Source organism: Pristis pectinata, chromosome 9 (assembly GCF_009764475.1).
Source record: "Pristis pectinata isolate sPriPec2 chromosome 9, sPriPec2.1.pri, whole genome shotgun sequence".
Classification (NCBI taxonomy): domain Eukaryota; kingdom Metazoa; phylum Chordata; class Chondrichthyes; order Rhinopristiformes; family Pristidae; genus Pristis; species Pristis pectinata.
This window is the reverse complement of record NC_067413.1, coordinates 93733309-93755261: the sequence shown is the minus strand read 5'-3', so window position 1 is coordinate 93755261 and position 21953 is coordinate 93733309. Positions and strand designations below refer to the sequence as shown.

At 42.3% G+C, this 21953-nt stretch overlaps 1 protein-coding gene across 4 annotated transcripts in view; it reads right to left on the bottom strand.

The window, feature by feature from the left end:
* LOC127574289 (mediator of RNA polymerase II transcription subunit 30-like) overlaps positions 1-16309 on the bottom strand; it is a 61269-nt gene extending 44960 nt beyond the window's left edge. Inside the window, exons 1-2 of one of the 4 annotated variants that reach the window (XM_052023172.1) lie at positions 15786-16309; positions 5160-5366 (exon numbers count right to left, since the gene is read on the bottom strand). In XM_052023172.1, coding sequence (XP_051879132.1) covers positions 5160-5330 — 171 coding nt within the window. In that variant the 5' untranslated portion in view covers positions 5331-5366; positions 15786-16309. Of the gene's footprint in view, positions 1-5159; positions 5367-7886; positions 8083-15785 lie in introns of those variants that run through there. The other 3 variants (XM_052023175.1, XM_052023173.1, XM_052023174.1) reach the window with 3 other exon arrangements.
* Positions 16310-21953: the final 5644 nt, after the last annotated feature.

The following is a 21953-nucleotide window of genomic DNA, read 5'->3' as shown; positions in this document are numbered from 1 at the left end:
GTTAGACATGACCTGCCACGCACAAAGCCATGTTGACTATCTCTAATCAGGCCCTGTCTATCTAAATACTTATATATCCTGTCCCTCAGAATACCTTCCAATAATTTACCCACGACTGACGTCAGGCTCACCAGCCTATAATTTCCTGGCTTATTCTTAGAGACTTTCTTAAACAACAGAATAACATTAGCTATCCTCCAGTCCTCTGGCACCTCACCTGTGGCTAAGGATGTTTTAAATATCTCTGCCAGGGCCCCTGTTCTTTTATTTGCTGCTTGGTAATTTACCATTTATCTTTTTGAACTTTCACCAAGTTTGGTGAGTGTCTTCCAGATGTCATTTGATTCCTTCAGCAGATAATAATGCCAGAAATCATATGTGATCTCTTCTGTCCAGTAAAATTAGACTACAGATTCCAGTGGATTTTATTTAAATAAGAAATAGGTTAACTGAATTTTCATGTATGATATTGGGTTGGATCTTCCACTGAAATCAGCTACTTTTCTCACTAGTTCTTTTGTACTTTCTTTTCTCTTTAGCCATTTCTTGTGTAAAGTTTTTTTTTCATTTTCAGTTTTGATGCTTTTTTTTTGGTCAGGATTGGTGGTTGTTGCACATGAAAAGCATTTAATGTCATAAAGGGGAGATTAAGCAGCCATGAGTTAAATTCACTGGGATTACTGGATTTTTTAATGGATCTGATGTTCTAATGGGATGATGTGGTACAGTTCCTAACTGCTGGTTAGGCCACATTTAGAGTATTGCATACAATTCTGGTCACCTCACTGTGGGAAGAATGTCGAGACTTTAGAGAGGGTGCAGAGGAGGTTTACCAGGATGCTGCCTGGATTAGAGGACATGTGCTATCAGGAGAGGGTGGACAAACTTGGGCTCTTTTCTCTGGAGCGGCGGAGGCTGAGGGGTGATCTGTTGGAAGTGTATAAAATTATGAGGGGCATAGATAGGGTGGACAAGCAATATCTTTTTCCCATTACTGAGCGATCCAATACCAGAGGGCATGCACTTAAGGTGAGGGGGGTAGGTTCAGAAAAGTCGTGAGGGGTACTTTTTTTGTACTCAAGAGTGGTGGATGCCTGGAATGCGTTGCCTGATAGGGTGGTGGAGGCAAATTCATTGGGGGCTTTTAAGAGGGGCCTGGATGGGCACATGAATGAGAGGAAAATGGAGGGATATGGGCGTTCTGTGGGTAGGAGGGAGTGTCGGTACAACATTGTGGGCCAAAGGGCCTGTTCTGTGCTGTAATGTTCTGTTTTCTACGGTGAGAAACTTTATTATCTAATATTTATTTTATTCCCTAGTGTTAATGCAATAGAAATCTGTTTTTATTCCCCCAGAGTAAAATGCAAATTGACCATTTTGGGTCAATTATAAAATTGACATTTTATAAACAGCAATTGCTAGGTTTATTTAAGTGGAACAATTAAATTTCCACTCACAATACTTAATAAAATTGCAATAACTTCAAGATTTGGAGAAACTGCCACAATGCAGTAACTACATCTCAAACAGTAAATAGAACCATTCTTGAAAAGCATCGCACTAAAAGTTGTGAATCAAGATTAAAGTACATATAGGTCTGGATTTTCCACGTTTTATATTTAAACCTAGCCAGCTGCTGCTATGGGAAATCACCCACGACACAGTGGACTGCAAGTTCCCTCCCAAGCATCTCTACAATTAGGGAAACTCTCAGTTCTTCCAAAGTTCCCCATTCTCCCAAACATACCTTCTCCAGATCCAGTAAGACTGACAATGCTGGCCCAGATGGTCTCCAAGCTGAGTGGCAAGGCCCTGAGCACAGTCAAAGCCTTGAACTATATCATAGGTGATGTTGGTGGGTTAGAACAAGACCCACCCACAAGACTTCTTCAAACCCTTTGTGAGTACTGTCCCTAAATTTACTATCTCTTAAAGCTTTCCAGGTTTTACAGAATGATTCTGATATTCAGATATATTTAAAACCTATTTTAAAAAAATAAAAATTACATTTGAAAGGCGAAACACTTAAGCACTTAAAATTTAAAGCAAACTAGAAATGCGAATTACCTTATTCTTCCTGGAGCCCACACAATCCTCGTTCAAATTACTGGGCTTGAGGATCCTGCCTCAAGTCTAATCTGGCGAAGAATCAGTGCGTAGATTCCCCTGCATACATGCTGGGTAATCTCAGCAAGATCCATAGGACCTTGACATATAGGTTGAGAAATGCCAGCAGTTCCCTGCAAAAATCTGAGCTGAATATTTTAAGCTGTTGTTTGACACACCCTAGTGTCTAGAGCTAAAACTACATATGAAAATCTTTTAATGCACTCATTACCTTGCTCAATCCTAGAAATCACCTGACAGCTCTAGGACTTGTAATATATAAAAGGTTCTTATAAAATGAATTTGGAGATAAAACACATGACAGCTTGGCACAATAGAGCAGATTTTATGAATTCACACAATAAAAAATGGTGCATGGGAATCTGTGTCTCACGAATATAATTGTTTTCCTTTGAAGAGTTGCCTAAGATTGACGAGGGTAGGGCAGTAGATGATGCCTACGTGGACCGTAGCAAGGCTTTTGACAAGGTCCCACATGGTAGATTGGTCCAGAAGGTGAGATCACATAGGATCCAGGATGAGCCAGCCAAATGGGTACAATATTGGCTTGGTGGAAGGAGTCAGAGAGTGGTAGTGGAGGGTTGCTTTATAGATTGGAGGCCTGTGACCAGTGGTGGATACCATGTCGTTTGTTATATATATATTAACGACTTGGATGAGAATGTAGATGGCAAGATCAGCAACTCTGTGGATGTCACAAAAATTGGTGGTGTGGTGGACGTTGCAGGAAGTTGTCCAAGATTACAACAGGATCTAGATCAACTGGGCAGAGGAATGGCAGATGGAATTTAACTCAGACAAGTGCGAAGTGATGCACTTCGGGAGAAGTTAAACCAGGGTAGAACATAAACAGAGAACGATAGGGTCCTGGGAGTGTGATGGAACAGCGAGACACAGGGGTACAAGTGCATTGTTCCCTGAAAGTGGCGACACAATTAGACGAGGTAGGTCACAAGGCACACTCACCTTCATTGGATGGGGCGTCGAGTACAAGAGTTGGGATGCCACATTACAGCTGCATAAGACATTGGTGAGACTGCACTTGGAGTATTGTGTGCAATTCTGGTTGCCATTCTATTGGAAGAATGTAATTAAGCTAGAGAGGGGCAAAAAAGATTCACAAGGATGTGGCCGGCACTAAAGGACTTGAATTACGAGGAGAAAATAGACAGGTTGGGACTGTTTTCCCTTGCGTGAAGGAGGCCGAGGCATGACCTTATAGAGCTTTATAAAATCATGAGGGGTATAGATAGGGGCAATGGTCACAATCTTTTTCCCGGGCTTGGGAAGTCTAAAACTAGAGGGCACAGGTTTATGGCAAGAGGAGAAGACTTAAAAGGGGATATGAGGGGCAAGTTTTTTCACACAGAAGGTGGTGGGCATATGGAACAAGTTGTCAGTGGAAGTGGTAGAGGCAGGTATAATTAAAATGTTTAAAAGAAATCTAGACAGGCACATGGATAGGAAAGGTTTAGAGGGTTATGGGCCGAATGCAGGCAAATGGGGCTAGCTCAAGAAGGCACCTTGGTCAGCATGGATGAGTTGGGCCAAAGGGCCTGTTTCATGCTGTACAACTCCAGCACACAACATTGTAATGAACACATTATCTATCTGGTCCTTTACCTTTATAAAATTTGCTCAAAAAGATGGATAAAGAGCGACTAAAGTTTGGTTTCTTTTCGATCATAGGACATAAGCAAATAAGAGAAATGCATGTTAGTTTTTAGACTGGAGGGAGTTTATGTAACTAGCGGTGGAAGTAAATGGTATTGATAGCTTCAAATCAGAATACCAATCATTCATTGGAATTCATTCCATTATATAATCCAAAATTCTGCTTCTCTTCTCTAGATTGGAGGTCCCATGGGGGTGTGTAGGAATATGTTTGGGGGAATGGGGAAGTCTGGAAGAGTCGTGACTTTTCCCGAAATGCAGAGATGCATGCGAAGGGACTTGTAGTCCACCGTTTAGTTGGTGAATTCCCACAGCTTCAGCTGGTAGTAAGATATATTGTTCAGATGTGGTACTTTTTAAATCAATCAAATAAGCCCAGCTTAGTTCGAGAAATTTATCAACACACTCAATTTCTAATGACACACATTATCGGAATTTTATAGTACAGGGATGCCACTTTTATGTCTTTTTACAAATATTAATCCAATTCCTCCTTCAGTGAGGTAATGACCTTGTAATCGAGTATGGTGAAGTATTTGATGGTCAAATGACCCTGTTTGTAAAGAATGTGATCTGACTTCTTTTCATTCTACTGGTACTAATCCCAAGACAAAGTCCTGTTACAGATTTTCCAACCAGGCTACACAATCTTACCAACGATCATCTCAAAATCTTTCATAACCTTGATAACTTCTTCAGATCCCCAAAACTACTAGTTACAATGAAAGTAAAAAGCACATGAAGACTTTGTAATTAGGATATATTAAAAACATATCTTCAAGAGTCCAATTTATAGTTGTAAATGAGAATGTGCATCACTATTCTGCTGCTACTCTGTAATCAACTCTTCTACTTAAATTGAATGTATCCAAGAACAGAAGCCCAGACAAACTGTGGAACTGCCTCTGCAATACACATGTAGTATTAATTAATAGATCCTACATTTATATTTCAGAGACAGTTGATCAGGCAAACAGCCCTATAATTCAACCATTCCATATTCAATCCATTTCTATCGACTGCTACTCAATTTTAAACTTACCTGCAATTTTGTGTGCAGATTATGAAGTTACTTCACAAGTTTGACTTATAGAAGCCCTAAGCTTCAACCTGTCATAGAATGTAAAATCCCATTTTTATTACAGAATGTGTTTCAGCAATAATAAAACCTCTGAAAAATGCAAGAGCCTTTTAAAGGATGGTATACACTCTTTCTATTCTTTTATCAAATTTGATATTAGCATAAAAAAAGAACTACAAAATGCAACTATTTATTGATTAATCATGCTTACATGTTCCATGCTGCTGACAGTCACAGGACCTAGGATAAACGATATAAGGGTAAGTTAGTCACTGACCTGCATGTTTCTTAGAAGCTGGAAGATTTCCATTGTTCTTGAGACAATGTCTTGTACCGTCTCTTGGCCGATTCGACAGAGAGAAGCTGTGTTAACTTCACGTCCTGCCTGAGCCTGGGGTCCAGAAAATGCTCCAGGCATCCCTGCACCAGGTACAGGGGGTGTTGCCATGGTACTTCCTTCTGACACGTCAGTATGCTAAAAGTGCTAGCAGAAAAGATTTTGCAAAAGTGAGAAGACATGAATGTTTTGAAAGATGATAACTCAGTAAAGAAATCAAAACTGTCATCTACATGCATAACTTTTTAAAGATATCTTTATTAGTCACATGTACATCAAAACACACAGTGAGATGCATCTTTTTGCGTAGAGTGTCCTGGAGGCAGCCCGCAAGTGTCACCACGTTTCCGGCGCCAACATAGCATGCCCACAACTTCCTAACCTGTACGACTTTGGAATGTGGGAGGAAACCGGAGCACCTGGAGGAAACCCACACAGACACACGGGGAGAACGTACAAACTCCTTACAGACAGTGGCTGGATTTGAACCCAGGTCGCTGGCGCTGTAAAGTGTCAAGCTAACCGCTACACTACCTATAGTGATACAGCATTAATATAACCATCACATTGCAGAAACAGATAAGCCTACACCAGCTTTCTGCAAGAGCAATCCACTCAATCCCACTCCCGAGATCCTTTCCTGAAGCCAAGTAATATTTTTCTCATTTAAGTATCCATTCAATTTACCTTTGAAAGCAACAATTGAATCTGTTTCTGCTTCTAAACATTGAATACCAATTTGTAGTTATGGTCACATGGAGACTTATTGATCTTGGTAATTGTGAAAGGTTCTGAGGATGTCATTAGCCAAATGAGCTGTACAAAAAGCTACCAGACAGATGCTCACACGTTCTCAGGGTTGCAGAGCAGCAGGAAAGTGAAGAGAGGGGTGTGTGTGGAAAAGGTAGATTATTTTTGGCACACAGTGTCTCCCAGAACAAGATGTTTTCACTTTGCCTTAACCCTAATTTCATGAAAACTCTAATGTAACCACACCAACCATCCTGTGGCTTCTTGGCACATAATCAACCTGTCAACAGACAGACAGACATGCATGTGACAGTGAGAGTGTGAATGCAATTCCCAGTGTATCAGCCATGATATCAGATATGTTTCTTATGTTCTCTCCTGCAGTACCGGACTTGGATTTGAAGATCACATCCCTTTGGCCAGGACTCTCCCATCACTGGAAAAAGTTTCTATTTCCTCTAATAGTTCCTTTCAAAATCCTGAAAACCTCAATCATATTATTCATTGGTTTTCCAAATTCCATAAAATGCAAGTATCGTTTATACACATCTTCCTGTCAAAGTTAGGAGCTTGACTTTCACTAGTAAACTGCTTTCAAATCCACTTAATTCTGTGAAATTTCAGAGCATGTATTATAACCCACATTCCCACAGAGATGTCTTGATTTACTGTGCATACTAATTAGGTTTGTTTTATGAAATGCAAATATCCCATGAAACAATTCAGATATTTCAGCTCCACTTCCAGAAGCAAACTTCATGACCAGGCTATCATTCAGCTTTCTACTTGATCCGCTTTTTCCATAAACTAAAGATCACGTTGAGGTGCATGCTGGAAGTTGCATGGACTCACCGAATGCTCTCACTCACATAAGCAATCCATAACCATCACATAGGCAAGGAACAGCTTTGAACTGCTTTGAAGAACGATACATGAACAACATCAACAGGACAACATAGCACAGGGTCAGCATTAATACACAATAATCGTACATCTTCCTTGCAGAGACCACAATATCTTAATGAGCATTTGCAACATCTTGATGCAGTGTAAATTAACATGATTACTTTTGGTTGGCATTGTTTCTTTAAATATTGCTGAGGGCCAGGACTTTCCCTGCAATTCCTCCTCCTGAATGCATCAATGATGATCACTTCTTGTTCAGTGGTTAAGAAAAAACTTCTTTAAGAATAAATACAACATATTTGCTCAATAAAATTCTGACTACCTCAACCTCTATAAATGTAGATAACAATGTGAAAAGCTTTTTCAGTTACACCTTTCCAAGTAACATGCTTTCTCTTACTAAAAGTATATACATTCCTGTCTATAACATCAGCACTGTTCAGAAAAATAGAACTATTTTCTGTAGGCAATGAGGTAACAGCACTATGATACCTTTCATCGACTGCAAATACCCTCATGTGGTTTAATCCGTTTGCTTTACAAACCAAGGCTCATGGTCACAAATAAAAAATCTAACTGGATTGAAGTTGTTGACATATTTAACAGCTAGACACATTATGACTTGCACTGGATTTTAAAACTAAATATGATTTTAATTATTGTCTTGATGGCTAAAATTCAATCCTCTATAGCTTAAGAGTTTAAGAGCTAGAACGGTTCGAAGTAAAACACAACTGGTAGATACAAGCTGGCTCACGATCTTGACGACAACGGTTGCCAAGACCACAGGAAGCCTTTGCAACATCACTTCACCATTCACTATCCAGTGACACACCTTCACATAGGTCTGTGCAAAATGTAAAGTTGCTTCAAGCATTCTTTACAGGCTTTTCAGCGTTAGTTTACATCAGATTTTTCAGAAAAGTGACTGGAATTGGTTACAGCTGAACTTGTTACGAATGTTGAAAACTACTGTAATGATGAATGTAAGGTTTATTTGACACTGAAAACTCAACGGGCTACAAAAAGGCACACATCAATGCTGACTGGAGGCTTCTGAAGGTACTATTGGCCTGGATTTTGCTATTTTTTTTCCCCAGCAGTTCCTGTTAGCACATTCCCTCATAAATGAACTGTTGGGGAATCTGGTCTTAGATCCTGCACCAGGTCACATCTGGCAAAGGATTTGCGAGCCCATTGTAGAACTCTGAGAAAGAAAGGAAAACATATCACAGTTATATTTCTTTAAATTATTTGACGCTGCTTTAGGTTTTTCATTATTTATAAGTGCTTTCAGTTGAAATTTTTATGCTTATAATTTTTAATCATTTTCACTTCTAAAATGGCAGACAAAAGTAATGGTGTGGAGGAAAACTTCTTCAAAGTGGTCACGCCTAGAGGAGGAAAACTTCTTATGAGCAGTCCCGATGAAGGGTCTCAACCCGAAATGTTGACGGTGCATTTCCCTCCATAGATGCTGCCTGACCTGCTGAGTTCCTCCAGCATCTTGTGTGTTGCTCCAGATTCCAGTATCTGCAGTCTCCTGTGTCTCCAAAAGTAGTGGTGTGGCCAGTTATATCACTCGAGGTTCACGCATTACAGAGGGCTCACCACTCAAGCACTGGAGCTGAGTGGTGAGCCCTCTGTCATGTGTGAACCTCAAGTGACATAAAGATCAAAAAGATCAGCCACACCGTCTAGAGCAGGTAAACTCAGATCAATGGGGAATTAGTGCTCAATGAGAGGGCTCCACTCAACAAAATCTGGGCAAATGTGGTCTCCTCTACAGTACAGACCAACGCCACTCATGTCATTCTGTATCTCTTGGTCTCTACCCATCACAGATATTTCCATTGTTGTTTCCACCCTCCCCTTCAACTTTAAAAATACCTTTAACTTTTCTCAAAACAAATTAAATAGCAGGAGTCGTCCATTCTGCTCATTCATTCAATTAGATCATGGCTGGCTTTTTTTTAAATCTCAGTGTCACTCCCCTGTACTAACTCCACATCCCTCAATCTCTAAAAGTCTAATCCATCTAGGCCGAGAATATCCTCAGTGACTAGGAGTCTACTGCCCTTCTGGGCAAAGAATTCCAAAATTTCCTGACCCTCCGTGTGAAGAAATTACTGCTCGATGTCCTGAAATGGTCAATTCCTTATTTTGAGACTGTGATCCCCTGAATTCAAACCCGAGCAGGCCAAGACTGCTTAATATCATCATTGCACTCCCCCTATTATAAGTATATCTTTGCAGTCTTAGCAGGGCCCTACGTAGTGTAGCGGTTAGCGCAATGCTATTACAGTGCCAGCGACCCAGGTTCAATTCCGGCTGCTGTCTGTAAGGAGCTTGTACGTTCTCCCCGTGTCTGCGTGGGTTTCCTCCAGATGCTCCGGTTTCCTCCCACATTCCAAAGACGTACAGGTTAGGAAGTTGTGGGCATGCTATGTCGGCGCCAGAAGTGTGGTGGTGACACTTGCAGGCTGCCCCCAGAACACTCTAGGCAAAAGATGCATTTCACTGTGTGTTTCGATGTACATGTGACTAATGAAGAAATCTTAGTTGCAGTAGGACTTCTGTAAAAAAAACACTTGGAATGAAGGCCACTGACATGAAAGGTTGACTGTTTCTCTGCTGATGCTGTCAGACCTCCAGGAGTATTTCCAGCAATTTTTGTTCTTATTTCAATCTTATGACCATCTGACAAAACTGGTTTCAAAAACCGGTCATGATGCAGAACAAGGAAAACATCCAAGGAAATCTTTCCTATTAGCCTGCAGGGAAGCTTAGATTGCATGGAGGTAGAGAAAAAAGAAAGGACATTGGATGATTAGTGAGAACCATCAAGGGTTTAAACTGAAAGCTGAGAAGGCATGTTCTGGTCTGGCATAGCACCAATAATACAAGAGATTTAGGAGAGTCATTTGGTTTAAGTCATGCGAAATAACTTGGAATGATTCACTGTAGCATCATTGTTACACAAAGACAAATTATACTAATCGAATTAAGTGAATTCAATCATAACTAATCCCTGTATGCTCATGTCCAATAATACAGAACAGCTGAATATTTCTATCTAGCCACACCACATCAACCATTTTCTTACTCTACCTCAAGAGACAGAAGCAGACCTGCAACAGAAATGAGTACAAGGCAGTATTATTGCTACACCTCTTGGTAATGCAACTTGCATAATGAGATGCAGTAAAATTCCAATTATCTGGCACACTGGAGGTGCTGGACTAGCAGGTTTTCCAGAATATTAAATATTATTCCTATTAATACCCAAAACATGGTTTTAATTCAGATTTTTTTAAAGATGTTGCACAGTATTATAATAAATTTCCCCAGTGAACCCGGTAAGTTTAAAGGGAACTTGTACCCTGGTCAGTTTAAAAAGAATGCAGGAACCGGGGCCCCAGTGAGTCGGGAGGGAGAGCAGAAACGGGGGCCCTGATGATCCAGGTGCTGAACGTCAGGATTTCCAAACAGTCGGACAGCAGATGGTTGTTATCCTATTGCGTTGGGAAATAAGTGCACTCCGTTAAAACAATTTTACACATTATTCAATACGCATCCAGCACAATCAATCCTTGGCAATGTTTAAGATATCTCCTGCTCCAACGAAGTGCAATGCTGGAGGGGTTGGAAGAGGCAGATGTTCTCAGAACATTTAAATATAAGCATTCAGGGATTAGTTATGACTGAATTCACTTAATTCAACCTTCTTTGTGCAACAAGAAGTGGCTCACTCCCTGAGTTATCACACACAATTTAAACTAAATGATTCTCCTTAATCTCCCAAAATATTACTGCATTATTGAGACAAGCACCTGAACTGCCACAACATAGGAGGCTATAGGCCAAATATTGGAAAATGGGATGAGTATAGGAAGGTACTTGACGACCCCCACAGACTTGACAGGCCAAAGAGCCTGTTTCTGTGGTGTTTTATTCTGACTCCATCTTTGTGAGGGGCAGGTCGTGCCTCACGAGCCTGACTGAATTCTTTGAGGATGTGACAAAACACAATTGATGAAGGTAGAGCAGTGGATGTGGTGTACATGGATTTTAGTAAGGCACTTTGATAAGGTTCCTCATGGAATGCCCATTCAGAAATGTAGGAGGGAAACTTGGCTGTGTGGATTCAGAATTGGCTCACCCATAGAAGACAGAGGGTGGTGGTAGATGGAGCATATTCTGCCTGGGTGTCGGTGACCAGTGGTGTTCCACAGGGATCTGTTCTGGGACCCCTGTTCTTTGTGATTTTTTTTAAATAAATGACTTGGATGAGGATGTGCAAGGGTGGGTTACTAAGTGTGTAAATTTCACGAAGGTTAGTGGTGTTGTGGATAGTGTAGAAGGTTGCTGTAGATTACAACAGGACATTGATAGGATGCAGAGCTGGGCTGAGAAGTGGCAGATGGAGTTCAACCTGGAAAAGTGTGAAGTAATACACTTTGGAAGATCGAATTTGAAGGCAGAATTCAAGGTTAATGGCAGGACCCTCAGCAGTGTGGAGGAACACAGGGATCTTGGGGTCCACGTCCATAGATCCCTCAAGGTTGCCGCGCAGGTTGATAGGATTGTTAAGAAAGCGTATGGCGTGTTGGCCTTCATTGGTCGGGGTACTGAGTTCAAGAGTCGCGAGGCGATGTTGCAGCTCTATAGAGCTCTGGTTAGACCACACTTGGAGTATTGTGTTCAGTTCTAGTCACCTCATTATAGGAGATTTGCAGAGGAGATTTACCAGGATGCTGTCTGGATTGGAGAGCATGTCTTATGAGGATAGGTTGAGTGAGCTTGGGCTTTTCTCTTTAGAGAGGAGGATGAGAGGTGACTTGATAGAGGTGTACAAGATGATAAGAAGCATAGATTGAGCGGACAGTCAGAAACTTTTTCCCAGGGCAGAAATGGCTAACATGAGGGGGCATCCTCTGAGTACTCCAGTTTCCTCCCACATTTCAAAGACGTATGGGTTAGAAAGTTGTGGGCATGCTACGTTGGCAGCAGAAGTGTGGCGACACTTGCAGGCTGCCCCCAGAACACTCTATGCAGAAGATGCATTTCACTGTGTATTTCGATGTACGTGTGGCTAATAAAGATATCTTATCTCATCTTATAATTTGAAGGTGATTGGAGGAAGGTATAAGGGGGATGTCAGGGGTAAGTTTTTTTTTTACACAGAGAGTGGTGGGTGCGTGGAACGCACTGCCGGCAGAGGTCGTGGGAGCAGATACTTTAGGGACATTTAAGAGACTCTTAGATAGCCACATGAATGATAGAAAAATGGAGGGCTATGTGGGAGGGAAGGGTTAGATAGACCTTAGAGCAGGATTAAATGTCGGCACAACATTGTGAGCCAAAGGGCCTGTACTGTGCTGTAGTGTTCTATGTTCTAATACTAGATTCTATGGGGAAACTCCAGAGATAATGCTGTGTAATTGAGAAGAGAAACCATCATAGGTCATTTCAAAGAGTATACTTCATATAGCTTCATGATCATATTTTGTGTGCATAGATTAAGCGCATTTGCTTTTGCTTGGTCTTTCTATTTTATTTGTCAAACTTGTAGGTAAATTAGTGCTGTAGTTTTCTCATGACATCCAGTGTATACATTGTGCAGTTTCAGAGATAGCATCTTAATTCTACTGATCAGCAGATATTTTGGGAGGTGACAAAATAGGAAGTGGTGTGAACATCCAAATCATTTGGGTTGTAGCTGTTTAAACTTGTGTGAAAATAACAATTAAACTCTGCATTTTCAGAAAAAAATACCCAGAATGTTATTGAGATGAAAGATTTTTAGAATTTAGATTGGAATTTAGAATTAGGTGGAGGCAAATTCATTGGGGGCATTTAAGAGGGGCTTGGATGGGCACATGAATGAGAGGAAAATAGAGGGATATGGGCATTCTGTAGGTAGGAGGGATTAGCTATGTCGGCACAACATTGTGGGCCGAAGGGCCTGTTCTGTGCTGTACTGTTTTATGTTCATGGAATAATGTCTTATTTCGAGGCTTCAGCCAGCTGCGCTTTTTGTGTACCTTAATTTCCAACACTTCACATCAACAAGACCGAATCCACGAAGTTCCATTTTAAACCAGGGATCTGGGTTCTTCAGGCGCATAGTCCTATCCACCTCCCCGGCTGCTCACTCAGGCCATGCCCGGTGTTGCATAACATCAAAGTTTTATTCAATGTTGACCCAAGTTAAAGTCCACATCAGAGTCCTTACTAAGATATTTCTTCCAACCTATTTACTGCTCCTCACAAAGCGACACTCTCACACACAGACATTATCACAGGGTTCAACTCTTTCAATGCTTCCTTTGCCACCTTTCCCAGCTAAGATCTTCACAGGTCATCATGCGCAACTCTGCAGTTGAGCACCTCCACTGTTCTTGCTCAGTGATGTTTCCTTCTTGTGCCCCAGAAAATCGACTTTAAGATCTGTTTTCCAAATTCCATTTTCACCCTCATTGTTGCGATCTTTTCCAGCCACACATCTCAAACATTTCCAGCCATACTCTGACCCCTCAATTCCAGGTTATTCTTTTTTATTTGAACCCTGCCCAGTTGTTGACATTGACATGGTGGCAACAAGGAGGCGTACAGGAGTGAGATAGATCGGCTGGTTGAGTGGTGTCGCAACAACAACCTCACACTCAACGTCAGCAAGACCAAGGAACTGATTGTGGACTTCAGGAAAGGGAAGTCGGGAGAACACACACCAGTCCTCATTGAGGGGTCAGTGGTGGAAAGGGTGAGCAGCTTCAAGTTCCTAGGTGTCAACATCTCAAAAGATCTATCCTGGGTCCAACACATCGATGCAATCACGAAGAAGGCACGCCAGTGGCTCTACTTCGTTAAGAGTTTGAGGAGATTCTGTATGTCATCAAAGACTCTTGCAAATTTCTGTACGGTGGAGAGCATTCTGACTGGTTGCATCACCGCCTGGTATGGAGGCCTCAATACACAGGATCGCAAGAGGCTGCAGAGGGTTGCAGAGCCAGCCAGCTACATCACAGGTACAACCCTCCCCACCACCGAGGACATCTTCAAGAGGCGGTGCCTCAAGAAGGTGGCATCCATCACTAAGGACCCTCACCATCCGGGACATGCCCTCTTCTCGTTACTACCATCGGGAAGGAGGTGCAGGAGCCTGAAGACCCACAGTCAATGATTCAGGAACAGCTTCTTCCGCTCCGCCATCAGAGATCTGAATGGTCCATGAACCCATGAACATATCATTATTCCTTTTTTCTTTGCACTATATTGTAATTTATAGTTTTTTTTGTCTTTGCACTGTACAGCAGCCGCAAAACAACTAATTTCACATCATAAGACAGTGATAATAAACGTGATTTTGATCCCCCACATTAACCCCATGCTGAGTCAATGTTTTAGCCACTTTCCTTTCCATTGCAATTCTTTTCCAAACCTACTTTCTCTTTCCCTTCCATCCCCCCAACCACCTGCCTCTCGCTTTCAAACGTCTTCTAAAACTTAATCCCTTTTACTTCTTGCTTGATGTGCATTCCCCCTCTGTAGAGTACTTGATGAAATGTATTCCTATGAGAACACATACTGAAGTCTAAAATAACAATCTGTTCGTACTTTTGTTGGCCTGCTTTCCACAGGTTAAAAAAAAGTTTAAAAAAATTAACACAATTGTTCTTATACACCTGTTTCTAAGCACATTAAAAGTGCTGTTGTCTGTCCCAAGAATTTCATTTAATGTAGAGCCTAGTAAACTAAACAAACAGGATTTCGTATCCTCCAAAGAAAAGGCAGGAGATAGCAGATGCCAAGCACATACTTGTTTTGTTGTGCTGCATATTGAAGATACACAATAGGCATTCCTCAAAGGGTTTACTGTTGCCTGAGAAACGAGACTAGAAACGGAGCTGAAATTCCTCAGGCCACCTACACTTAAAATGGGGGAAGAAGAATACAGTATGGCTTAAATGTTAATGTTTAGCACTATACATGTGCCATCCTTCTAACGAGGATTGGTTTCTTAAACTTGGGCAGCTGCTATCTAAAGAGGCAATAATTTAGACCCCTGCCCTCCTCACCCCAATCCTCCGCAGGTGACTTTTTAATCCTTTGCTAAATGACAGGGAAGATAAATTCATCTTTCTGTTCTACTTTTGAAAACGTGAAAAATTGCAGCTGGGACAAATTGACCAGAAGGGACTAACAATGAAACTTCAATTCATTCATGAAGAAGTACATGATATCAGAACCATGCCTTCAATGATTCGTATTCGTACAAAGTGTCCTTAGATATTTCACAGGAGTGTTATCAATTGGCTTAGGAGCACATAACGCATTATGGAAAATGGCCAAAAAGTAGATTTTAAGGAGCATTTTAAACAAGAAATAGTAGAAAGATTCAGGGAGGGAATTCTCCAGCTTCAGACCAGGGCAATCAAAGGAACAGTCATCTGTGGTGGAACGATTACACTCTTCGAGGACCAAGGGGCCAGAATTGAAGGTACACAGACAGACAGCTGTTAAGTGAGATATTGGAAGGGCAAGACCAAGATAGACACAATAGAGAGTCAAAAATCTCCCCCGTGAACTGAACTCTTGTCATTCGGTCTCCTTAAGTGCAAGTAAAACAAAATACATTTTAAAAGTAAATCACCCACTTTAAAAAAAATCCAGACCTTTGGCTTTTGGATCACAACAGGACGCAACCATCCTTCCCAATGACACAATTCATTTCATAAAACAACTTGATTTCACACAACACAATGCAACTTTTCCGTAGAAGTGGCATTGGTCTAAATGTCAGCTCTGAGCAACAAGGTTGGAATTTGCAGCTCCAGTTGGAGGAAAAAGAGGTCCTTCGTTCAGGCAGAGTCTCGATGCTAACACATCACAGGTTTGCATACTCACCGCTGCAGGTCATGCCAGCTCGCCGGACCGTGCGGAGGAGCCCGGACTGCGGAGCATTGAAGCAAAGCAGCAGCCTGCCACCGGCAGCAGCAGCAGCCAGCACCGACCGCAGGCTCCACGGCCTCGCGAGAGCTGCTTGACTGACAGGCGGTCCCGGGACTCGCAGGAGGAGGGCTGCGCGCAGGCTCTGCCCCTCGCTGCAACACCGCTGCTGGACCTGGGCTTGCAGACCATTGCACGGCTTCCAAGATTATTTCCCGGGAGGGGGGGAGATAAAAATATTCGGGGTTGCAAGGCGGAGCTGGAATACTGAGGTTAAAGGAAAATACAAAGCATTTAGCAACCCGGGCAAGAGCAGTATGGGCGGGGGACTGCAATCTTTCCAAGTCTGTGGACAAAAATTGTGGCAAGCTGCTTGTCACCGAACACATGCAGAATCCCGAAGCGACCATTTCCTGCGGGGACACTCGAGTTCGTCACCGGTAAACCTTCCCCTTCCACAACAGTCTTCCTGTGCTGTAGCAGGAAATGCAACGCTTGTACGACTTTTGCCCTCTCTCTTCACAGCCCTCGTTCAGGTCCCAAGCATTCCAGATGGAGAAGTGGTTTAACGCACGCAAAATGCTGGAGGAACTCAGCAGGTCAGGCAGCAGCTATGGAGGGGAAATACACAGTCGACGTTTCGGGTCCAGGACCGAGTATAAGGAGTCATGAGGACTTATTTATTTCCCTCCATAGATGCTGCTTGACCTGCTGAGTTCCTCCAGCACTTTGTGTGTGTTGTTCCAGATTCCAACATCTGCAGAATTGGTATTGGTGTGGTAATGTCACTTGTACCGAGGTACAGTGAAAAACTTGTCTTGCGTACAGTTCATACAGATCAATTCATTACACATTGCATTGAGGTAAAAACAATAACAGAGTAAAGTGTCACAGGTACGGGGAAGTGCAGTGCAGGTGGACAATAAGGTGCAAGGTCAACAAGGTAGATCGTGAGGTCAAGAGTCCATCTCATTTTTTCTCCTTGAATCTCTTGTTTCTCCGAAGAAGTGGTTTAGTTCTACGTCATCTAGTACGCTGCATTCAATGCTTGTGACGCTGTCTCTACATCAGGGAGACCAAACGCAGACTGGGTGATCATTTTGTAGGATACAGTGTTCAGTGCCGCTCCCAATGCACTCACTGTCTTCAGCCTCCCACACTCATCCAATGAAATTCAACATGAGTTTGAGGAACAGCAACTCATCAACCAGTCTGGCACACACCAACCTTCCAGAATCAACGATGCTTCTCTGCAACTTAATATTAAATTGTGTCTCTTAATTGCAGCAAGACATCTTCTGACAAAGACTCCCAGGCCTGAAATATTAATCCTCTTTCCCCAGATACAGCCCTGACCTGCTGAGTGCTTCCAGCATTTCCTGTTTTTATTTAAGATTTCCATAGTTTGCAGTTTATGGCTTTCAATTAAGTTGCCAGTTTAATGTCATTTTGTTACTCTGTTTTACACTTTCTCTGGACTGACTTTTTATTTAAAAAAAACACAATGACGCTGGAGGAACTCAGCAGGCCGGGCAGCATCCGTGGAGAAAAGCAGGTGGTCAACACTTCAGGTCACGATCCTTTGTGTCTCATTTCTTGTCCAACTAATAACCGGCACCTTCATTCCTTTTGTTATTTAACCTCTTAGTTTGTTCTTTCTTACCCTTTCCATTTCTTTGCATCTTAAGACTTATTTATCCTAACGATTTTTGCAGTTCTAATGAAGGAATGGCTGCAGGGCCTGTTTCCGTGCTGTATGACTCCATGAATGTTGCCCTATCACTTTGTCTTTGTTTCCCTTGCCACCAAAGCAACCTGGCCTCTTTCCAGCATTTTCTGTTTTTATTTTAGATGAAGAACGTAAGAAACAGGAGCAGCAGTAGGTTGTTCGGCTGTTTGAGCCTGCCCCACATTCATCTGCTGCTAGCACTTACATCCACCATAATGAAGTTCTTCAAGAGGTTTATTATTGTCACATGTACGGGGGTACAGTGAAAAACGTGTCTTGCATACTGATCGTACAGGTCAATTCATTACATAGTGCAGTTACATTGAGTTAGTACAGAGTGCATTGAGGTAGTACAGGTAAAAGCAATTACAGTACAGAGTAAAGTGTCACAGCTACAGAGAAAGTGCAGTGCAGGTTATGGCTCAAATCAACTCCTGTCTCAGAAATGAACCGGATCCCCTTTGATTTGCCCATCGGCACAACAGGTCAACATCTTATGTTATTTCCCTGGCTCTCTACTCAGTTCTGAATCATCTGGACAACAGTAATGCATACGTCAGGCTGCTGTTCATCAACTACAGCTCAGCGTTCAACATTATCATCCGCCCCAAACGTCACCAAACTCCAAGACCCGGGCCTCTGTACCTCCCTTTGCAACTGGATCCTCGTCTTTCTCATCGGCAGACCTGAATCAGTATGGATCAGTAACAACCTCTCCTCCTTATTGATGATCAACACAGGTGTGCCTCAAGGCTGCGTGCTTAGCCCCCTGCTCTACCCTCTTTACATCCACAACTGCGTGACTTAAGCACAGCTCCAATACCATCTATTAATTCGCTGACGACACCACTGCTGTTGGCTGAATTGTAGATGGTGATGAGTCAGCATACAGGAGTGAGAGAAAATCCAGTTGAGTGGTATCGCAATAACAAATTCATGCTTACTGTCAATAAACCCAAGGAGTTGACCGTTGATTTCGGAAAGGGGAAGTCGGCAGACCATGCACCAGTTCTCATTGGCAGGTCAGAGGTGGAGAGAGCAAGCAGCTTCAAATTTCTGGGTGTTAACATCTCAGGTGACCTGTCCCGGATGCAGCACATAGCTGCAATCACAAAGGAGGCATGCCAGCACCCCTTCTTTCTGAGAAGCTTAAGAAGACTTGACATGTCACCAGATACTCTAACAAACTTCTACAAGATGCACTGTTGAAAGTATCCAGACTGGTTGCATCATGGCCTCATACGGCAATTCCAATGCACAGGAATGCTAGAGGCTGCAGAGCGTCATGGACACAGCCTGGTCCATCACGGGCATAGCCCTCCTCACCATTGACAGCATCTGCAGGAGACACTTTTTCAAGAAGACGATGTCTATCATCAAGGGTCCCCACTATCCGAGTCATGCCCTCTTCTCGCTGCAACCGTCAGGCAGGAGGTACAGAAGCCTGAAGTCCCACCTCACCAGGTTCAGGAACAGCTACTTCCCTTCAACCATCAGGTTCTTGAACCGACCTGCACAACCCTAACCCTACCTCAGCAATGGAACACTATGGACCACCTCTTGCACTGCCATGGACTTGACTCTGTGTCTTTTTCTTGCACTAAGGTCTTGATTTTGCGGTCTTTTTTTCTCTCACTCTCTTTTCTCTGTCTTGAATAACTTAATGTACAATGTATGTATAATTTATATTCTATGTGTTGTCTGTACCTACGTGCCTGTGATGCTGCTGCAAGCGAGTTTTTCATTGTACCTGTACCTCACCGTACTTATGCGCAATAAACTCAAGTTGATTCGACATACCTGGAATCTGTGAACCGTTACTGCACCCCCTCTATGGCAAGTATATCCATTTTAAGATAAAGAAACCAAAACTGTATAGAATGCTCCAGGTCCTAAATAATTACAGTAACACATCTGTACTCCTGAAATCAAATCCTCTCATCATAAAGGCTAACCTTCCAATCACCTGTTGCACCTGCATGTTGGCTTTCAGTGGCTTGTGTGCAAGGACACCTAGTTGCCTTTAAGCATCAACAGTACTCAGTCTCTCACCATTTAAAAAGTACTCCACTTTACTCTTTGCTGCACAGGGTGAATAATTTCACATTTCTCCACTAATATTGCAGTTGCCGTGTTCCTCCCCACTTACTCAGCTTGTCTCTGTCCCTTATAGTCCCTTTATTGCATGGGCAGGCACGGTTGTGTAGTGGTTAACGTAATGCTATCACAGCACCAGTGACCCGGGTTCAATTCCGGCCACTGTCTGTAAGGAGTTTGTACGTTCTCCCCGTGTCTGCATGGGTTTCCTCCGGGTGCTCCAGTTTCCTCCACATTCCAAAGACATACGTGTTAGTAAGTTGTGGGCATGCTATGTTGGCACTGGAAGCGTGGCGACACTTGTGGGCTGCCCCCAGAACACTCTACGCAAAGATGCATTTCACTGTGTGTTTCGATGTACATGTGACTAATAAAGATATCTTATATCTTCCTTCCTACTGAAAATCCCACCTAATTTGGTATCATCGGCAAACTTGGAAATATGTCATTCAGTCCCCCATATAGATTTATATAAATGTATCTTAGATATATCTTTACATAGATTGTGAAAATCTGAGGACCAAGTGCCAATCTCTGTGGTACTTCACAAGTCACAGCTGGCCGACCTGAAACAACTTGCTTTCTATCTGATAATCATTTCTCAATTTGTCAATACATTACCCCAGCTCCGTGTGTCCTAACCTTGTTAACCAACCTCCTGTGTGGAACCTTATCAAAAGAATTCTGAATATCCAAATAATCACATCCACTGGTTTTCCCCTTATCTATTCTATTAGTCATATTTTCAAAGAATTTCAGTAGATTAAAGCTTGTTCCTTCTTGCAGAAATAGAAATAGTTAAAAATTAATTACTGAAATTAATAATTCTACTCAAAAGGCAGGTCTGAAAAGTGATGTAATACTTTCCACTTGTCTGGAAGAGTACAACTTCACCAGCTCTGAAGAACTTTGACATCCAAGACAAACTAGCATACTTGATTGGTAGCCTAAATATCACTCCCCTGACCACTAATGCACCATGACTGCAGTCTATAGCTTTTATGAAATGCACTGCAGTTACTCAAAATCAACGGCCACTACTATTTTGTCAAATAAGATGACCAGGCATATGGTAATGCCACCTTATCTATGATTCATGCATCACCTTGACTTGGAACTGTATCATGGCCTCTTCTCGTAACTACCATAGGGGAGGAGGTACAGGAGCCAGAAAACCCACATTCAGCAGTTTAGGAACAGCTCCTCCCCCTCCACCATCAGATTTTTGAACGCTCCATGAACCCATGACCACTGCCTCATTATTCCTTTTTGTTTTGCACAGTAGTGTAGCGGTTAGCGAAATGCTATTACAGCACCAGCAACCTGGGTTCAATTCCCGCCACTGTCTGTAAGGAATGTGTACATTCTTCCCTTGTGTCTGCGTGGATTTCCTCCGGTTTCCTCCCACATTCCAAAGATGTACAGGTTAGGAAGTTGTGGGCATGCTATGTTGACGCCGGAAGTGTGGCGACACTTGCGGGCTGCCCCCAAGACATTCTCGGTAAAACAAAAAGACGCATTTCGCTGTGTGTTTCGATGTACAAGTGACTAATAAATAAATATCTTTTGTATTTATAGTAATTTTAACATCTTGCACTGTAACTGCTGCCGCAAAAACAACAAATTTCACGACATATGTCAGTGATAATAAACCTGATTCTGATTGCTGTTCCTGATCATTCCAGGATCTAAATACAACAGTTCCTTCATAACACTACAATGGTTTAAGAAGGATGTTACAGAGTCATACAGCATCGAGATGAGCCACTTGTCCTACCATGTCCATGCTGACCAGAGGGCACGCATCTGTTATTAATCCCATCTTCCAGCACTTGGCCCACAGCCTTCTATGCCTAGGTGATTCAAGTGTTCATCTAGACACTTAAATGGTGAGTGTGACTGTGTTTCCACCACTCTCTCAGGCCGTGTATTCCAGGTACTCACCACGCTCTGGGTCAAAGAGGTCCTCCTTAAACCCCCTTTAAATCTCTTACCCCTTACTCTAAATCTTTGTCCTTTATTTTTTATCCTGCTCTAATAGGGGAAATAATTTCCTGCTGTCTACCCTGTCCATACTCCTCGTAATTTTATATACTTCAAACATGTCCTCCCTTAACCTCCTCCACTCCAGGGAAAACACCACCTTTTGATTCAAATGACAGAAGGCAGTTAATGTCAGCCTCACCAGCAATGCCTTCAATCGTTGCATGGATTAAAAATAATTACCTGTAAGATTTTGAAAGGCATGTGATATGTATATAAAACAGAACAGCAAGAAGCATATTTTAGGGATTAATGTT